At 36.9% G+C, this 18,210-nt stretch overlaps 1 protein-coding gene across 1 annotated transcript; it reads left to right on the forward strand.

The window, feature by feature from the left end:
- Positions 1–364: 364 nt before the first annotated feature.
- On the forward strand, positions 365–17,744 carry FAM180A (family with sequence similarity 180 member A; the record flags this gene model as incomplete). The annotated part of the gene is made up of 3 exons (XM_081331883.1): positions 365–752; positions 14,190–14,290; positions 17,391–17,744. The coding sequence occupies exons 1-3, from the start codon at positions 677–679 to the stop codon at positions 17,742–17,744; spliced, it is 531 nt and encodes a 176-aa protein (XP_081188009.1). The 5' UTR covers positions 365–676.
- Between the last annotated feature and the right edge of the window lie 466 nt (positions 17,745–18,210).

Here is an 18,210-nt window from a genome sequence, read left to right on the forward strand (position 1 = left end):
AGAACACCAATGTGATCTTGGTTTGTGGATGGCTTAGTTTTCCACCCACAGTTAAATATTGTACTAGCACTAGATTGTCTCTGTCTATGTCAAGTATTTACTTTTCATATCATCCATCCAACTTCAACCTGCTTGGCAAAGTTGTCCCATGTTCTGCTCAGTAAAACAAATTGGTCCTGTAAATATACAGCATTATTTCAATGAATACCTCCAGCCCCTGGGTTTGGCATCCCAGAACTGTCAATGCCTCATTCAAGAAGCACAGGCTTGGTAGGAGATAGTAGCCTTGAAGATTTAATAGTGTTCTTTTATACAGCTACTTTTGTCTATTGACACAAGGGAAATTTCCAGCTGGCTCAACTAGTAAATGGAACTGAACTACTTTAAAAAAAAACCAACCCAAAACAAAAATGTAATGATATTTATACTCCTACAGCTGCCAGCGAGCTTGCGTGCGTCATGAGTCACTCCAGATGTGGATATAAAATAGAGCCCTTCTGTGCAAATGAATTCCCTGAATCCAATGAAAATTAGTCTAGAGTGAGGTGCTGCTACCTCACCCCATTATACTCATCCCATTCTGCAAAAGGAGGAGAGAGGAGAAAGATTAGCCAGCTGTGCCCCGGCATACTAGAAACCAGATATTGTAGAAAATCTCTGCTTTGGGAAATTTGTAATGCATTGGAAGATGCTGTTCCTGTTCTTGCTGTATTATAATGCTCAAGGCACTGTGCCCCCCAGGTGGAATCGAGGTAAGAGTTATAAATATAAGCACATTATTGCTTAAAAGCAGGCATGTGATGCTGATATTTCATCAAACAAGTTTCTTTTTCCAAATCACCTCTACCACTTCAGTAGATTCTTTTCTTCTTGTTTATCACTTTCAACCATTTGATCTGATCTTTCTCCTTTATGTTCTGCAAATATTATATATATATGAGCCTTGGTGGAGCAGTGGGCTAATGCCTCCTTAAGTAACACCAGCTGCCTGCAATTAGTGCAGGTTCGCATCCCACCAGGCTCAAGGTTGACTCAGCCTTCCGTCCTTCCGAGGTAGGTAAAATGAGGACCCAGATTGTTGGGGGCAATAAGCTGACTTTGTAATAATGCCGCTTGGGGGGGGTGAAAGCCCTAACAAGCAGGCATATACATAGAATGAAGGCTACTGCTAAGCTTGTAAGCCGCCCTGAGTCTTATTTACTGCAATTTTATGTACATATTTTGATGGGCTGGTTGACCCAGACAGAAGCTCTGTTGGCTGTGGAAGTTAATTCAGTCCTTGCTGAGCCTAACCACACTGAACATCTTTGTCTAAGATCCATTGTTTTTAAACAGCTAAGTAGGTGATCTTGGGCCATTCAGTCTCTCTCAGACTAAGCAGAATGCATTGGTAAACCACTTTTGGAAATACTGCCCAGTAAACTGCATGAACTTGGCTTTCACCAGAAGCCAAGTCTGACTCAAGTTTGTTTAAATGCATACTAGGCCCACAGATTTTCAAACATAGTCCTTTCTTGATGTTAGCTTCAACAGGTTTGCCATATTAAGTTCCTTAAAACCAGGGGTAGGAAATCTCTGGCATACTGGATACATAGTAATAATAATACTTGTAGACATCCATACCACTCATCTAGAAGCTCCCTAGACTATGCCTGCTTCTTTCCCCAATCACATACCCTCTTCAGCTCAACTCAAGCATTTACCTTCTTTATCTTGCTGGATCTGTCAACTGTAAAGATACTGGAGGAAACTTAAAATGACTAGATGGGTTTTTCACTGTTGTTGCTGCTGATTACATCCAACAGAACAGCTATTGATCAAGTTAATATGGAAATTACTGCACAATTGAGAAAAGTTCTCATCTTTTCTTTAATCCAAAGGGAGCTGAAATCCTTAGCTTCTTCTCTGAGACGCTATGTAATGGAGTAGGCAGTGTCCTGTACTGTGCATGTCAGGGATATCAACTTCTACCCCAGAAGATAATATTACTGGTGATGTTCCATGAACTCTCTCACCTTCTCTGTGTCTTTTGGGGACTTTGCAGAAACTTAGAAGAGCCAACAGTGCCAATATACCTTACAAGAGAATAGTATACTGTATTCTTACTCTATAGCAGTGTTTGACAAACTTGGCAATTTAAACATGTATGGACTTCATTCTAAGAATTGAAACCCATGCATTTTAAAAGTTGCCAAGTTTGAAAAACACTGCTCTATAGCAATTTATATTTTCCCAGTAAAGCCTCTGAACTACAGGGCAGAGGAAGTGGCTGGGCAGGAAAAACTGACAAAATTAAAGGGAACTATCCTCCTTACTGTCAGAATGCTTCTAGGATGATGTAGTATAACATAAAGCTGCACATTCCTGTATCAGTTTAGAGTCTAAAATCACATGATGACCTTTCCTTTTAGTCGTGAATCAATTGGTGCTAGAGCTTATAGATGAATTAGGACAATTGTATAAACCTGCCTTAGATTAAGATCTGTTTAAGAAGTTATTTTTTTGTGTTGTACCAGTAAAAAAGGTAAAATGTAATGGATTATAACTATAATACTTTAGTTAACCAAACCTTAGTTGGTTTGCATACAGTATATTATGATGTTATGCATACGGTAATTTTATTTGAAAAAGCTATGGAGTTACAGAAATGTTGTAGGTAAGTAACTAGTGAGATGACAGACAGATCTTTGCTTCAATAGTCCAGAATAATATTTCCTCTCTCTGTGTTGGTGCTTTTTCAGGCAGAAAGGTGAGTAGCATGAAAGAGAGAAAGAAGCTAAAGAAGTGAAAAGAATTTGTTAGCCAGATAAAAGTAACACAGTTACAGTACTTGATAACATGTTCTTTACTAGGTTTGTAGCCTGGAACCTAACCACTTGGTTGTACAATGTACAGAAGGAAAAGATACGGCTTGATTAGGTGCTTAGACAATCATATTTCCTATACTGAAATTCCTGTAGCACTGGTCCATTGGACTTGGTGGTCAGATCATGTCTCAAAAAACTCTTCCAACCCTTTAATTCTACAAATGTATGGCAAAGCATATGTATTATTTACTTTATTGGTTTTTATTTTGTGTGTGTGTGTGTGTACGGTGACCTGATTGACTACTGACTTGAAGCCAGCTGTGTGAGGGATATAAACATAATAGTTTTGTAACAACTTTCACTGAGTATGCTTTTTTATGTGTTTTTCCTCTAATGCACAATCTTTTGGCAATATCTTTCACCAGTCTGTCTGCAATTTTTAAATATAGTACTACATTACAAAACATAAGTTCACAACCCAAAAGATAATTGCATTTTGATCTACTCATTAGTTCAGGAGGTGTAATTTTGTCAGTTGCATAAAAAATACAGATCTAATAAAATACACCAAATTAGGTAACATTTGAGGCAGTTTCTTAGATTGCAAAAAACGGAACTTGTGGGAAATATACGTTTCCATTTTCACGAGAGGAGTCATTTAGATCATTGATTGAGAATCATCATAGTTCCATGTTCATGATCTCCTTTGGATAAATTGAATTAGGCATTTTTTTAAAAAAAAATTCTTGTGAGATTCAACTGCACGATGTAATCAAACCATCTGTCTTGTAATGTTAATAATATGGTTTTGAAATGGAAATTCCCTGATTATTCATTTTGCTGATTATTAATAGGAAAATCTACTTCATACAGGATGTTGATGAGTTTGTGGTTCCTTCAGTTAAACCAATCCTCCCAGTTTTGCATGAGGTCCTGGCATAATCTCACCTCTTTCTTTTACTCTGGCTGTGTGTTTGATATTGCAAAGCTTCCTACAATGAAGAAGGAAAACATTTCTTAGCAGAATGTTTGAGAACTATCCTAAATCCACAGAATTTTCAAGGGAATGATGGCATATGGTAAACCTATAATTTGTTCATGTTTTTATAAGCCATTTTTCTTGACTTGAAACTCTGAAGACAAGCTACTCAGAGAATTTCAGAATTAAAGGGGATTTATGAGACATCCAAATCAAAATCAAAATTTAAAATTCAAAATGGCATCAAAATCTAAGGGACTGGTTTGGACAAAATTCAGCAGCACTTTTTCATGCGGCTGCTGATAAAAACAGGATCGCCAACATGATCACCAACGTCCGATAACATATATGGCACAAGAAGAAGAAGAGACAGCTGATCCAAGCCATGATGTCATATCACTTGGATATCAACTTTTTGTTCAGTTTTAGCTAAATGTGATTTATAAAACAAGCCATGGCTTGTAATTTAGAATAATGTTCATCCAATATGGGCAACCTTCACATCACCTAACTTCAGTATCCAGAATTTCCCATCCAACAAGGCAAGGTTAATGAAGGCTGGCTCAGCTAATTGAGATTTTTTTTCCAACCCATTTGTATATTAACCATGGCTTGTGTGAAGTCAGTCAGTCTTTGTGAGAATAGTGATTTAATGATATTATTCCTTGCACTGGTCCAATACTTCAGACTGTAAAAACATGATGACGTGGGCTGTTGAACAACTCCTTAAGTATCTGCTTTAGAGATTACAGCAATGTTTCTCTCAGACTTCTCCTTCTAAGGCCAAACATAGCAAAGTTCTTCAAAGTCCTTGTTAAAACCTTACAGCTGGTCATCTTAACTGACCTCTTTTTCCTGATTTTAGTGTGTAATATATTACAGGAAACCCCACTTTTTCAGTGGTAAATATCAGATGGAGCACATGTAAGAGGCATTTTTTAAAATGAATTGGTGAATCAATAATTTAAATTAAGGACAGACATCTGTAATGATTAGCATTGTGGAATGATGAATAACAATGACATTTTGTAAAAAAAATGCAGATCATTTGAATGCAGCAAAAACGGACAATCATTAAATCTGAAGATTGATTACAGTATAAGTACAGAGTGAATCCAAAATATCCTACAACTCTTTCTCTCATTCTCATTCTTCTCTTTCTCTTTCTCTCTCTCTCTCTCTCTCTCTCTCTCTCTCTCTCTCTCTCTCTCTCTCTCTCTCTCTCTCTCTCTCTCTCTCTCTCTCTCTCTCTCTCTCTCTCTCTCTCTCACACACACACACACACACACACACATATTCTTAATATGTTAATTTAGTTTCCTGCCTTGCTACTGTTGACAGAAAATAACTATCAGGAAAGGATGCAGAATTGGTAAAATAAATTCTGGATATAAATTGTAATTGAAAAAAATAGTATGTTTCACATTTGCTTCAAGGGATGATGATGATGATGATGATGATGATGATGATGATGATGATGATGATGATGATGATTAAAAAAGCAAAGGGATACAGTTCTGAGCATGACCATTAGGGGAATAATACTGAATCATGCAGGTGATTAAACAAAGGCACTAGAGTTTCACAAAGCACCCTGGCTTTTTCTATTGCTGTTGGTTCAGCCATATCTATCAGAGTCAGCTTCTGACTTGTCAAGGAATGCCATAGGATTTTCTAATTCCCTATCAAATATGACCTCTCTGAATACTTGACCTTCATCTCCAGATGTATATAAACCTCAGTCTTATTCCATCGTCCTTCTGCTTTCTTAGATCATACAAATATTAACTTGCCTTTTCAACTATCCTCGCAGCAGCTTATGAGCTATGCATGGGTTTTGCTATCTAGTAGAGAAAGAAGCACCGAGTTTAATCTCTCAGGATACTACAGTTTAGGGTCATCTTATGCAATGGATTGCTAAGCAGTTCAGGAGGCAGTAAAGTCCACAAAGAATTTATTGGATTTCCTGATGCTATGTTGATAATAACCAATTTTAAATAATGTTAGAATTATATTAAACAAGAGGTGTTTTTTTTAGCTTATCCATAGCTACTAGTCATCACAACAGCAGGGAGCCTTGATCTTGATGGGCAATACCACTAAAAACCTGCTGATTAACACAATATGATAAATTAGGATAATACTATTCTTACTTTAAGGGACGCGGTGGCTCAGTGGGTTAGGACGCTGAGCTTGTCGATCGGCAGTTTGGTGGGTCGAATCCCGAGTGCCGTGTAGCAGAGTGAGCGCCTGTTACTCGTCCCAGCTTCTGCCAACCTAGCAGTTCGAAAGCACGTAAAAATGCAAGTAGAAAAATAGGGACCACTGCGGTGGGAAGGTAACAGCGTTCCGTGCGCCTTTGGCATCTAGTCATGCCGGCCACATGACCACGGAGACGTCCTCGGACAAGCGCTGGCTCTTCGGCTTTGAAACGGAGATGAGCACCGGCCCCTAGAGTTGGAAACGACTAGCACGCATGTTTGGGGGGAATCTTTACCTTTACCTATTCTTACTTTCTGTCCATGGTATTTCTGAAGTAATGGTTTGTTTCAGAAATAGGAAGTTGGACTTCTTTTATTCTTCTGTTATCAGAACTTCCTACACTACCACTTTCCAAGTAGTTTTTCAGAATTGATTACAAGAAGTAAAGTTCCTTGGAAATGAAAAACAATTTTACTTTCTGAACCAAACTTTACAGTAGTAATCACTGAATTGGAATGACAACTTGGACGTTTGCACTCAGCATTCAGGAGCAGAAAAATACTTGAGAATTAAGAATTACAACGGCATGGTTTTACATGAGCTTTGGCATACAACAATATTTCTGAGGATGTCTAAGCAGAACTAATATACTTGTTCCAGTTGTATTTAACTTGCCTTTAGTTCTAGTGAGGTCTCATTGAAATCACTGGGAAAAGATGGTAACTTTTAATAATTGATATTAATGAAAATTCACCGTAATTAACAGCTGCATACATTTAAAAATGTGACATACCATACCCTTACAGAAGATTGTTGGCTATTGGATCATACTATTGGCTTGTCTAAGCTATAATATTCTTTTCGATAAGTGTGAAATCATGGAATCCTAGGGCTGGAAGGAACATTGGAGATCTTTTAGTCCACCACCACCCCCGCCCAATCAGGTTAGTCAAGTGACCAACTGCTTTAACAACCGTCACAACTTAAACCATGATGGGCAGACTCTGTTACAGTCATAAGTTGAGGATTGGCTGCATTTGAAGGGCCTTTAAAAATTCTAGATAATTTTTCTGGTATCATATACCAATGACACTTCATTTGATAAAACTTATTTTTAAGATCATAATGTAAATTTCAGCCCTTTTAACCCCATATTTTCCCACTGATCCATCTGGGTATTATAACCAAAATTCTTAGCCCACTTTATCATACGTTCTTTGACTCATTCTTCCTCCCAGCCAAATTTTATGAAAAACTGCAGACCCTCTTCCCCTCTTCTAAGCAGGAGATCAACCATGTTTTACGAAACTCATCAACCTACATTACATCCAGGATACCCAACCTTGGCAACTCCAAGTCCTGTGGACCTCAACTCCCAGAATTCTGAGGGCCCCAGAACAGAGACCTGAAGTCTACAGTTAGAGATGCAGCTGCCTGTCCAAAACAGGACTAAGAAATGAATTAGAAATACAACAACACCTATCCAAAACTTAAGCTTCAGGAGCATTATTAATGAGATACATGTTCAATATTAGAAAATATAAAATTATGAAGAAGCTGAATTCTCATAAACATTATTTAGCATATTACCTACAAGACTGATAGTATGTGCTTCTTCATTTTATAGAATTCATCTTTCCTTATATGGGAAGAATTAGGGTTGATTCTACTGGACTTTTTGTCTGCCAGCAATTCTTCTTCTAAGAAGTCAGAGCAGAAGAGAAGATTGGTTGGAAGAAGGGAGAGAAAAAGACTTTTGCTCAAGATTAGTTGCTTCTCTTCACTTTCTTTTTTATATCAAGACCGCCTGCAAAATGGGACACTCTTTATTTCCATAATGGTGGGAGCAAAATGCCATGTAACCTTGGTAATTTCTATCTGCCCTAATTAGATTTCTTGCAGCACATCTATTTCTTGTACATTCAAGTTGAGTTGGCTATTTTCAAGGTTTGGAAAGTTCTGATTTCAAGTTATTTCTCCAAATTGCAGCAATGCTTAGATTTGAGAATATGGAGTGGTTCTCTCTCACTTTTCCCCTCTTTCTTTCTTCTGTTCTTTTCCTTTTCTTTTTAACTATTCTCTTTTCCAGTTCCCTGAATCGCAAAACCCATCAGGGATCATTTCTGTAATAACCAATGGGACACCTTAAACCATTTATTTATAGCTATTTATTTAGTCAAAATTCTTCTTCATAATAGTTGTGTATTATATATACTGTATAAGCATACCATTTCCCATTAATAAGACTTTTAAAAAGCTCCTTGTGCTGAGCTGGAATCTTTTGGGACATGGAGCTCGAAGGAAAGACACACTGTATATACAAACACAAATACACATACACAGCATAGCATAGCACTGAAAATGCAGGCTCTATTCTGTGGTTCCTGGAAATTTCCCAGTATAAATATCAATAGAGCTGCACCTAGTCTAGGTATAAACTGTCTAGGTATAAACTGTCTACTATCAAAAAACAGCCACCAATAACTTTACTTATCATCTCAAAATATTTCATCATTATTTCATTTCATCATCTTTCTGTTACAGGCAATAGCACCTCCAATTGCAGACTCCAGGGCTCCCTTCTGGGGCCTTCAGAATTCTCTCTGAAGCCTAATGGTACAATCGTCTACTTTTTAAAGGTAGAAAACACATAAAAACAATGAATAACCCACTTAAAACAACAATGGAATTTTAAAACAAACAAACTTCTTAAAACACATTTTTAGGGTCCTGCTCATCCATTCATTGGCTTTCAGAGATTCAAAAAAGTTAGATATGTTTTTTTACCGAGAAATGATAATTCGTTCATAGGCTGATAGGATTCCCTCCCTGGCTCATAGATCCTAATGCTACCCATGAAGATAAAGCAAGCACATTGTCCCAATCATTTAAAAATATTAACATACTTTGGTTAATGAAGGCTCTGAGATATTTCCTCAACAAGGGTTAAAAACACTGTAATGAAATCACTCACTGTAACATCTCTTTTTCACCCCTTTATGGTTGTTTCTTTTTCCATTTGTTGCTCGCTCTCTCTCTCTCTCTCTCTCTCTCTCTCTCTCTCTCTCTCTCTCTCTCTCTCTCTCTCTCTCTCTCTCTCTCTCTCTCTCTGTGTGTGTGTGTGTGTGTGTGTGTGTTACTTTTTGTTAAGGATTAGGTTAAAGTTATATATTTCTTCTGCAGTTGGAATGAAGTTAGGTTAAGGTTAGAGACTGCTTCAATGAAACCCCTGCTAAAATTATTGTCACTCTGGGAATTGCTTGTAAGCTGCCTAGAGTCTCTGTGAGCCAGTAGGTGGCTATAAAATTTTTCTAAATAAATAAATAAAATTAGGGTTAATATGCTTTGCATATTAGTAGCATTCAGCCTCAGTTTTCTTTTTCTGGATGGCTTTTGATTATGAAGTTTGGTTGACAGAACATAATCATTCAATTACATATTCAACCACTGAATTATTTTTCATTTGAAAAACAAGTTGAGAAGTCCATTCTCTTCTTAAAAACTTCCAGTGTTGGAGCATTCACAACTTCTGGAAGCAAGTTGTTCCACTGATTGATTGTTCTAACAGTCAAGAAATTTCTCCTTAGTTCTAGGTTGCTTCTCTCCTTGATTTATTCGTAGTATTAACAAAAATTACAACATAATTGTGGGAGTACACCATAAAACATCAAGGAGAAGTAGTAGTATTGTTCATTTGCTACAGCATGTTTTAACCTCAGGAGGTTCCAATTTTCTTAAAAAAAATCTTTATGAAGGGGTCAGGAAGCAAAGCAACAGGAGACTGAACAAATTCTGCCTGAGATTCTGGAAAAGCCATAACTCACAATGGTCAAAGCAGAACTGGATTCGAGCAAGGAATGCAAATTGAAATTTGGGAACTTGCTGAACATATCATAAATCAGGATTCTTCTCTTTCCAAGCAGTGATAATTTAATGTAGGTAACAGAAATCAAATCCATCATTAAATAAATAAATTAGCACACGTTGAGATGAAATAATTGTTTTCTATAAACTTCTCCAGAGGAAGAAGAAAGAAAAAGATAGTAACTGCCTTTAACATGGACACATTTTTCTTTGATAGAGACTAACACCTTTATGGCATTGTAGAAGAGAGCCATGTCAGAAGAAAAGTTTGCACATGGATTGAAAAATACTTGGCCAAGTACTGGCTACACATTTCTCTCCATCTCAGGGTTTGGTTTTATTTTTAGCTCTTGGTTTTTTGCCTTAATACATTGAAAAGTAAAACGTGGGGCAAAACACAAGCAGGCAAATACAACCAAAAAATTCAAAGCGGAGATAGATATATCAGAATACAGCATGACTTAGAACAGAAGAATCAAAGACTGGCTTTGAATAACTCTGAAATATAAAGTAGTGTGAGTAAATTATTGGAGACTCAATGGTGCCAGAATTGTTAGATGTAGCCCAAGGAGACAATGGCTATATTTGTTCAATGCATTTAGCCAAGCTTTGGGATGAGAGTTATTGAATAAGCCACTTGAGCTCAATATACGAATACATCATAAATCATGGTTTGTAAACCATATTGGTAGGTTTAGATAGCACGCTCAACCAAAACTAAAAAAAAGTATAATTTAATATGCATAAATTGAAGAGTCTAAGCTAGATTCGCACAAAATGGAACACTGTAATGTGAGTTGTCTGTTTTGACTAGCCTATTGTATACTCCCGGTCACGGATTCTTCCCTTTCAGTCTACGTCTACCTATTTCATGGAGTCGTTGGAGCTTTAGGACTGAGACCTAAAACCAAAGGTTATTATTTGAAACCCAACATTAGAAAGATAAAACTGTGATAGTGGCTTGGCTTGGCTTGGCTTGGCTTTAGTTCAAAGTAACAGCAGAAGTAGCACAAACCTGCTGAGGAGAAAGGGGAAATCAGCTCTTTTTCTGACATCATTTTCTTAATCTAAACCATCCCCTTTAGCCTTGTAGGTGTTAACATGGGAGATATACAGGAATAACTTTGGCTTTAACACAAGAAAGGTGATTTAGCTTGAAGACAAGTTAGACAAGAAAAACTATTCTCTGCGGGAGTCAGTAGAGCAGGCAGGCAGGTAGGAAATTTTGCTGACCAAGAGTCAAATATTGTCCACATTTCTATTAAGACATTGTGTTTACTAGACCAGCTGAAGGTTACAAAACAGTGTGGGGACTTTTGAATTTCCAAGTACTCTTTATCTTACTTAAGGAAGAATTCCTGGAAACTTTCAACTTTGCATACTGTTCTAGTTCAAGTGGTAAGGGAGTGTATCTTCTGTGGCCAGCACAAGAAAACAATCTCACCACAGCATTCCCTTTCAAGGCAGTGAGGAATGTCAAATGGTAAAGACTAACACATAAATTCCAAGTGGGGAAGATCTTTGTGAGATGCCAAAATGGTTGCTGAGCTCAGCCATAGAGTTGCACGAAAGGGTGCTTGAAAAATTATTAATCTGATCACTGTTGTCTGGATCACTGCCAGCAATTGTTTAATAAGTAAAAATTGTAACTGCTGCGTGATTGAAGTTTTAATTACCAAGCAATTAGCACTTGGAGATTTCAGTGTGTTTCATGTGCTGATTTGCAATGTAGAAAGTTGTCACAGGCCAGGAGGAATATAGGCAAAGATGAAAGGAGTGTTGGAAGATATATACAGAATGCAGGCTCTGAAGACTGGGTTACAAATCTATGTTACAGGAATATTGTGAGACTAAAGTGAGGAAATACCTGTTACACTTACACATACACACATTACCTTGGACACTTGGTTATAAAGCAGGGGTCACCAACCCCTTGTCTGTGGACCAGTACTGGTCCATGGTCCATTGGGAACGGGGCTGCACAAGCAGCAGGTGAGTGCACATAGCTCCATTAGTGCATGCACAGAATTAAGTTGTGCACAAAAAACCATCCCTTCCTCCCTGCTATTGTCGGTGCCACTGCTGCCAGTCCGTGAAACCACAAAGGTTGGGGACCACTGATTAAATGACAGGAATAGCCAAATGTCCCAATTTCAATGGGAAATTCATTAAATTTCAGCTTTGCAAATTGGACTTCTTTTCAGTGCCCAAGCCTGTGAAATGTTGCCCACTCCTGGGCTGGAAAAAGATTGAATTATGTTGTGGGGAGCTAATTGCCCTAGCTAAGCTTTATTTATCATTCATTCATTCCAAAAATGTGTATGGCCAACCAACTCAGTTGGGTTACAGAAATAAAACCCCAAATACAAATCCAATATTCTTCATCCTCCTGGTAGGGACAATCAGACAAGCCACTTCAGATGTTCTGTATCTCCCCACGTCCGTTGGTAAAACCATGTCTCTAGGGCAGCGGCTCCCAACCTTTTCTATACCCTGCACCCCTAAAACACTTCTGATATATTCTCGCACCCCTTAGAAAAGTTCAAAATAATGGCAATGAATTATGCATATACACTATAATTTTGAAAACCCAACTTTTTGTACCCCCTGAAATATCGTCTCGTACCCCCATTGGGAACCCCTGCTCTGGAGCCTATCAAAGAGTATCAAATTGGGGGACAGATTTATTTCTTTGGCGATGATGTTCCACAGGGAGGGAGCCACCATTAGATAGACCTCCTCAAGGGAGGGGACCTGAAATATATCCTGCCTCCTCACTCTGGCTCAGGCAGATGTAACTGGGAAAAGACAGTTCTTTAAATAACCCTGGCCCCAAACCATATAGGCCTTTAAAGAAAGCAACCAATATTGAACTCACTCAGAATCACCTCGAACCATATATAAAAGTAATGTATTATACATTGTATAATGTATAATGAATAAGTAAATAAAATAAACCCAGAAGCAAATTGGCAACTAATGGAGGTCCCAAGAGACCTCCAAGGTCTCTCCCAGCTCTGTTCTATTCTATTCTAACTCAGATTGTAATTGGCTCATTACAGGAAGGATCAGAATTCTTTTTTGTATATATTTTATCTTCTTGAAACCAGTGAAAAGTTGTTACGACTCTGCACAATTCAAAAAGAATTATAAAGTATTTTGAATAGAGGTGCAAGCATTAAGTTAGCCATGTCTTTTTTTTTTTTGGTCTTTAGTGAGAATCATTAAACCATCACATTTTAAATAAAACTTACTTACAAAGAAGCAGGACTTCTTTTTTAAAGACATATGAATATAGCCTGAATAAAGGATATATGTGCTTTAATGAATAGCAGAAAGTTTGCATACTCACATAAGATCCAAAGCATTTCTTCCAATCATGTTTATGCATGCACAACCCTAAATCGCTATGTCTATAGTATAATCTGGTGGATCTACTGTAAGATGTACTGTAATTTGTGAATCTTATCCAAGGCTGTGTCAAATCAATGAATGGCTTCAGATCCATGTCTACCTCCAATTACATATGGAATATCCTTTTCTCCTCTGAAGAACATCATCAGAACTTTCCACAGCCATACCAAGCAGTTGATAGCAAAACCAGTATAATGTAAAGTTTAGAAGTGAGAGGGTTGTATTGCTCCAATTAAGCCTTTATCAAAAGCAAACTCCCTCTCTGAAGATCTGTATTGCCCTATGTTACTTTAGACATATCTACTATCACTTGAAGACATCGAAGAAATCAAGGCAGCTGTCCAAGGACTTGTTATTTCCTTGTACTCAGTGTATAGAACTAGACTGCATCCATGCTTCTACTAATCTCCTTTCAAAGCCAACTAAACTGATGCACAACTCCACTCCTTGGAGCAATAGATTCTAAGGTTGATTATATGCTCTATATAGATATAGTTCCTTTCATCTGTTTAAGTCTTCTGTTCAGATTCAAAGGATTGCTTTTAGTTCTAAGTGATAAGGGACACGGTGTCAGCAGATGCAAGAATGAAACTGCACGAAACTGGAAAAGTAATTTTAGGAGACAGGCAGGCTGTAGCTTGAGCTAAGGCTAAGCAGAACCTGGGTGCTGGCTTTTAAAACAGCAAAATAAATAAATACAAGGTCAAAATAGCAGTTTTTCCCCCGTTGTATCTTTTGAAAAGCACAGAAGTTTTACCAGGCAAAATGAGGAAGGATGAAACTGCAACCGTTATTTATTTATTTATGTAGGGTATGGCATATCATACATAGACTAGCAATATATATTAACATTTCGCCTAGATTGATTAATCAACTACATCCATTAACAGCTTCTTGCCCATCCTCTCTCCTTTTTTCCTCAGCTATGTTTTTCCCATCTGCTCACCGTGTGAAGAGGTCCTCAGCTGTTCTTCTCAACCCAGTGCTTCAGAAGTCTCGGGAAGATGTGGATCTTCTATTTGAGGTTTAGTATGAGCAAAAGTACAGCTCCAGATCCAGCCCTTTCAGAGAAGGAACTATAGCAATGGGTCAAGAAGATGACCCAACCTCAGGGCAGCAAAAAAAAGGAGAAAAATCACAGATGCTGCAACCTTGTGAAGTTATTGTGCAGGTTTCTGATGTCCTTCTAATGCAGTTTCAGAGATATGACATTTTTGGACTCACCTGAAGCACAATCTTCATGCTCCTCTTTATTTTGATTCCAAAATTAGAATTAAAATCAATAAATTAGATATACGCTTTAGCCTTCAGTTATATTATCAAGAGGGCTTATCAAAAATCAATGAGCTATAATCTACAATTTAAAAAAAAAGTCTTCATTCTGCATTTTGGGTATAGTAAGCAAAGCAAGAAAGGAACACAATGTTTTTGTTAAGTATAATTTATTCTACTTTATTCATTCATTTCATTGGTTAGATCATATCTTTCTATAATAATGCACGTTAGTGCTGGGGTTCAAATATGTGAACAACTGGTTCTCTTTTGTGGATACCACTTCTGGAAATCCATTCTGGGCCTGGGCAACAAAAAATTAGCTACCAGTTCTACTGAACTGGTGCAAACTGGCTGAATCCCACCACTGATGCACCTGCAATAAACAGAATAAATGAACTATTCTTAACAGAACGCAATTTGAACAATACAGAAATGTTTTTAACAAAATACCATAACATACATTAGTGAACGGTAAATGTAAAAATGATATCTAAAAGGTGATTAGCGATTCAGGAAAATATGCTGAAATAGAGGAACTTGAAAGTCACTTGGAACAGGAAAAGAAAGCCAGCTTTCCCAACATTTTATTCTGCTTCTGTAAGCTTTTGGGAGGGCTGCATAGTTACCTAAGATGTTGAGACCCAGCCTTTTAACAAGTGAAATTCTCAGTCTGGAATGTCAGGCAAAGAAAAAAAATCCATTGCTAGAGTAGTTAGAATAGATAGAACAGATTCAACAGAAAGCAGCATTCTAAATTGGTAGATTCCAACTCTATGGACATCTAACAGACATCAATGGACATCTAATGGATGTACTCTATGACATCTAATTTTCTTTGTGTGCATATGTGTATGTGTATGTGTGTGTGTGTGTGTGTGTGTGTGTTAACATTTGACTCATATATATATATATATATATATATATATATATATATATATATATATATATATATATATATGCAAATTATTCAAATTGCTAATAAAGAATTTGGGAGGCTAAGATGATCATTTTGAACTCTTTTATGTTCTCATCAGTTAGTCATACCCTTTATCTGAGATTCGAACCTGGTTCGAATCTCAGATAAAGGGTATGACTAACTGATGAGAACATAAAAGAGTTCGAAATGATCATCTTAGCCTCCCAAATTCTTTATTAGCAATTTGAATAATTTGCACAAATAATGAGCTGTCATAAGTTGACTAGTTCCTGTGGATAAGCCCTGAGTCGGGCCAAAACAGGAATGAAAGAGTTAATTAGCAAGGTCCATTCAAAAAGCCTTGACAAATACTTAAACATATATATATAAGGCTGAAAACAGGAAATAAAGATTTGCCCCATGTTTGGGGCCTAGCAAGGTAATCTAAATAGTTAACATTTGACTCATATATATATATATATATATATATATATATATATATATATATATATATATATATATATATATATATATATATATATATATATATATATATATATATATATATATATATATATATATATATATATATATATATATATATATATATATATATATATATATATATATATATATATATATATATATAGAGTCAAATGTTAACTATTTAGATTACCTTGCTAGGCCCCAAACATGGGGCAAATCTTTATTTCCTGTTTTCAGCCTTATCTCAAAGGCTATCGAACAGGCTGTAGTCACACCGGACAGTTTATATATTTGTGTAAATTACTAACAAAGAATTAAGGGAGACTAAGATGCATTTCTGACTCTTTAGTCTTCATTCAGTATGACTGACTGATGAAGACTAAAGAGTCAGAAATGCATCTCAGTCTCCCTTAATTCTTTGTTAGTAATTTACACACACACACACACACACACACAACACACACACACACACACACACACACACACACATATATATATATATATGTGTGTGTGTGTGTGTGTGTGTGTGTGTGTTAAGAATTTGTCAAGGCTTTTTGAATGCACCTTGCTAATTAACTCTTTCTTTTCCTGCTTTGGCCTGACTCAAGGCTTATCCACAGGATATAGTCAACTTATGACAGCTCATTATTTGTGTAAATTATTCAAATCTCGAATCTCAGATAAAGGGTATGACTGACTGATGAGAACATAATAAGTTTGAAATGATCATCTCAGCCTCCCAAATTCTTTATTAGCAATTTGAATAATTTACACAAATAATGAGCTGTCATAAGTTGACTATATCCTGTGGATAAGCCTTGAGTCAAGCCAAAGCAGGAAAAGAAAGAGTTAATTAGCAAGGTGCATTCAAAAAGCCTTGACAAATTCTTAACACATATTTCCCTTGCCTTCTAGCTAATAAAAGAGAGAAAGAACCTGTGGCTCAGGAAGTTAAAACAACCGCCTAATATATAATCAGCCCAGGTTCGAATCTCAGATAAAGGGTATGACTGACTGATGAGAACATAATAAGTTTGAAATGATCATCTCAGCCTCCCAAATTCTTTATTAGCAATTTGAATAATTTACATACACACACACACACGTGTGTGTGTGTATTTTCATTGGAGAAAGCACTGTGTCTGATGATTCTCCAACGGTTTTCCAAAGGGGTTCCATTGACTGCCAAGAGTTGATGGGACTATTCAAGGGGTTGTTATTATTTGTGGTACTATCAATTAAAGTAGTATTTATGACATTATCTTCATACAATAAATGTTCACACAATCTGAAACTTCATGGAGAGACTGATGAGTGTAGAGTTGGGGATCCTTGCTCTATGTTGATTCAGACATCATTTTACCACCTCATGTATTGATTTACAGTATAAGAACCGAACCAGAACTGGTTTAACACTGGGTTTTTTCCCCCTGTGCTTTCATCCCAGTTTCTTCTAGGTGAGCTGGAAATTGATGATGACCTAAAAATCACTGTCAAAGATGAGGAACTTGCTTCAACCAGGAAAGCGGTGATGTTTGACACTCTGTGTAATGATGTTATCCCCAAAAGTATTACAGAAATACGCAGATTAAGCTCCAGGCTATCAGGTTACCCTGGCATGTTAAAGAAAGAAGATTTTGAAAGGACAGTACTCACGATGGTCTACACAGCATACAGGACAGCTCAGTCCCAAGGACATCAGAAAGACACCTGGGCAGAATCCTTTGTAAATCTTTACAAGCTTCTGATGCGTGACTTAAAGTTGCTGTCCAGCCAAGCTCCCACTTCTCAGAGGACTTGACTCACCAGAAACACTCTTGATTATAAGAAGGATATCTGCTTCTTCATTTTGATATATAATAAAAGAAACAAACTGCAGACCTGGACATATTTCTTAATCTCTAGCTCCTCCTAGAGAGAATCTGTTGTAAAATCTTCTGTATTGCCTTGCAGATTGAATTAATATATCTGTTGAAAACATTTCCCAAGTTATCTAGCCTTTTCTTTTTTTTGAGTGTAACCAATGGACTGCAAATCGTCTCTTGTGTATTTATTTTATTTCCATCAATGTCCTTCCCATATCGGTATAGATTATAGCTGACACAAACTTTACCCTAGCCTTTAAATGAAACAGTTAAGCTCAGCAAATCTATGCTCATTCTTGATGGATATGTGAGACTCGGAAAACTTTTTTCTGGCCTGTTTTAAAAGCTCAGGGAAAAAATGCTGATCTCAATCCTTTTGGAAATTCCATCTTGCTATTCCCC

Source organism: Vipera berus (assembly GCF_964194415.1).
Source record: "Vipera berus genome assembly, chromosome: 6".
Lineage (NCBI taxonomy): Eukaryota > Metazoa > Chordata > Lepidosauria > Squamata > Viperidae > Vipera > Vipera berus.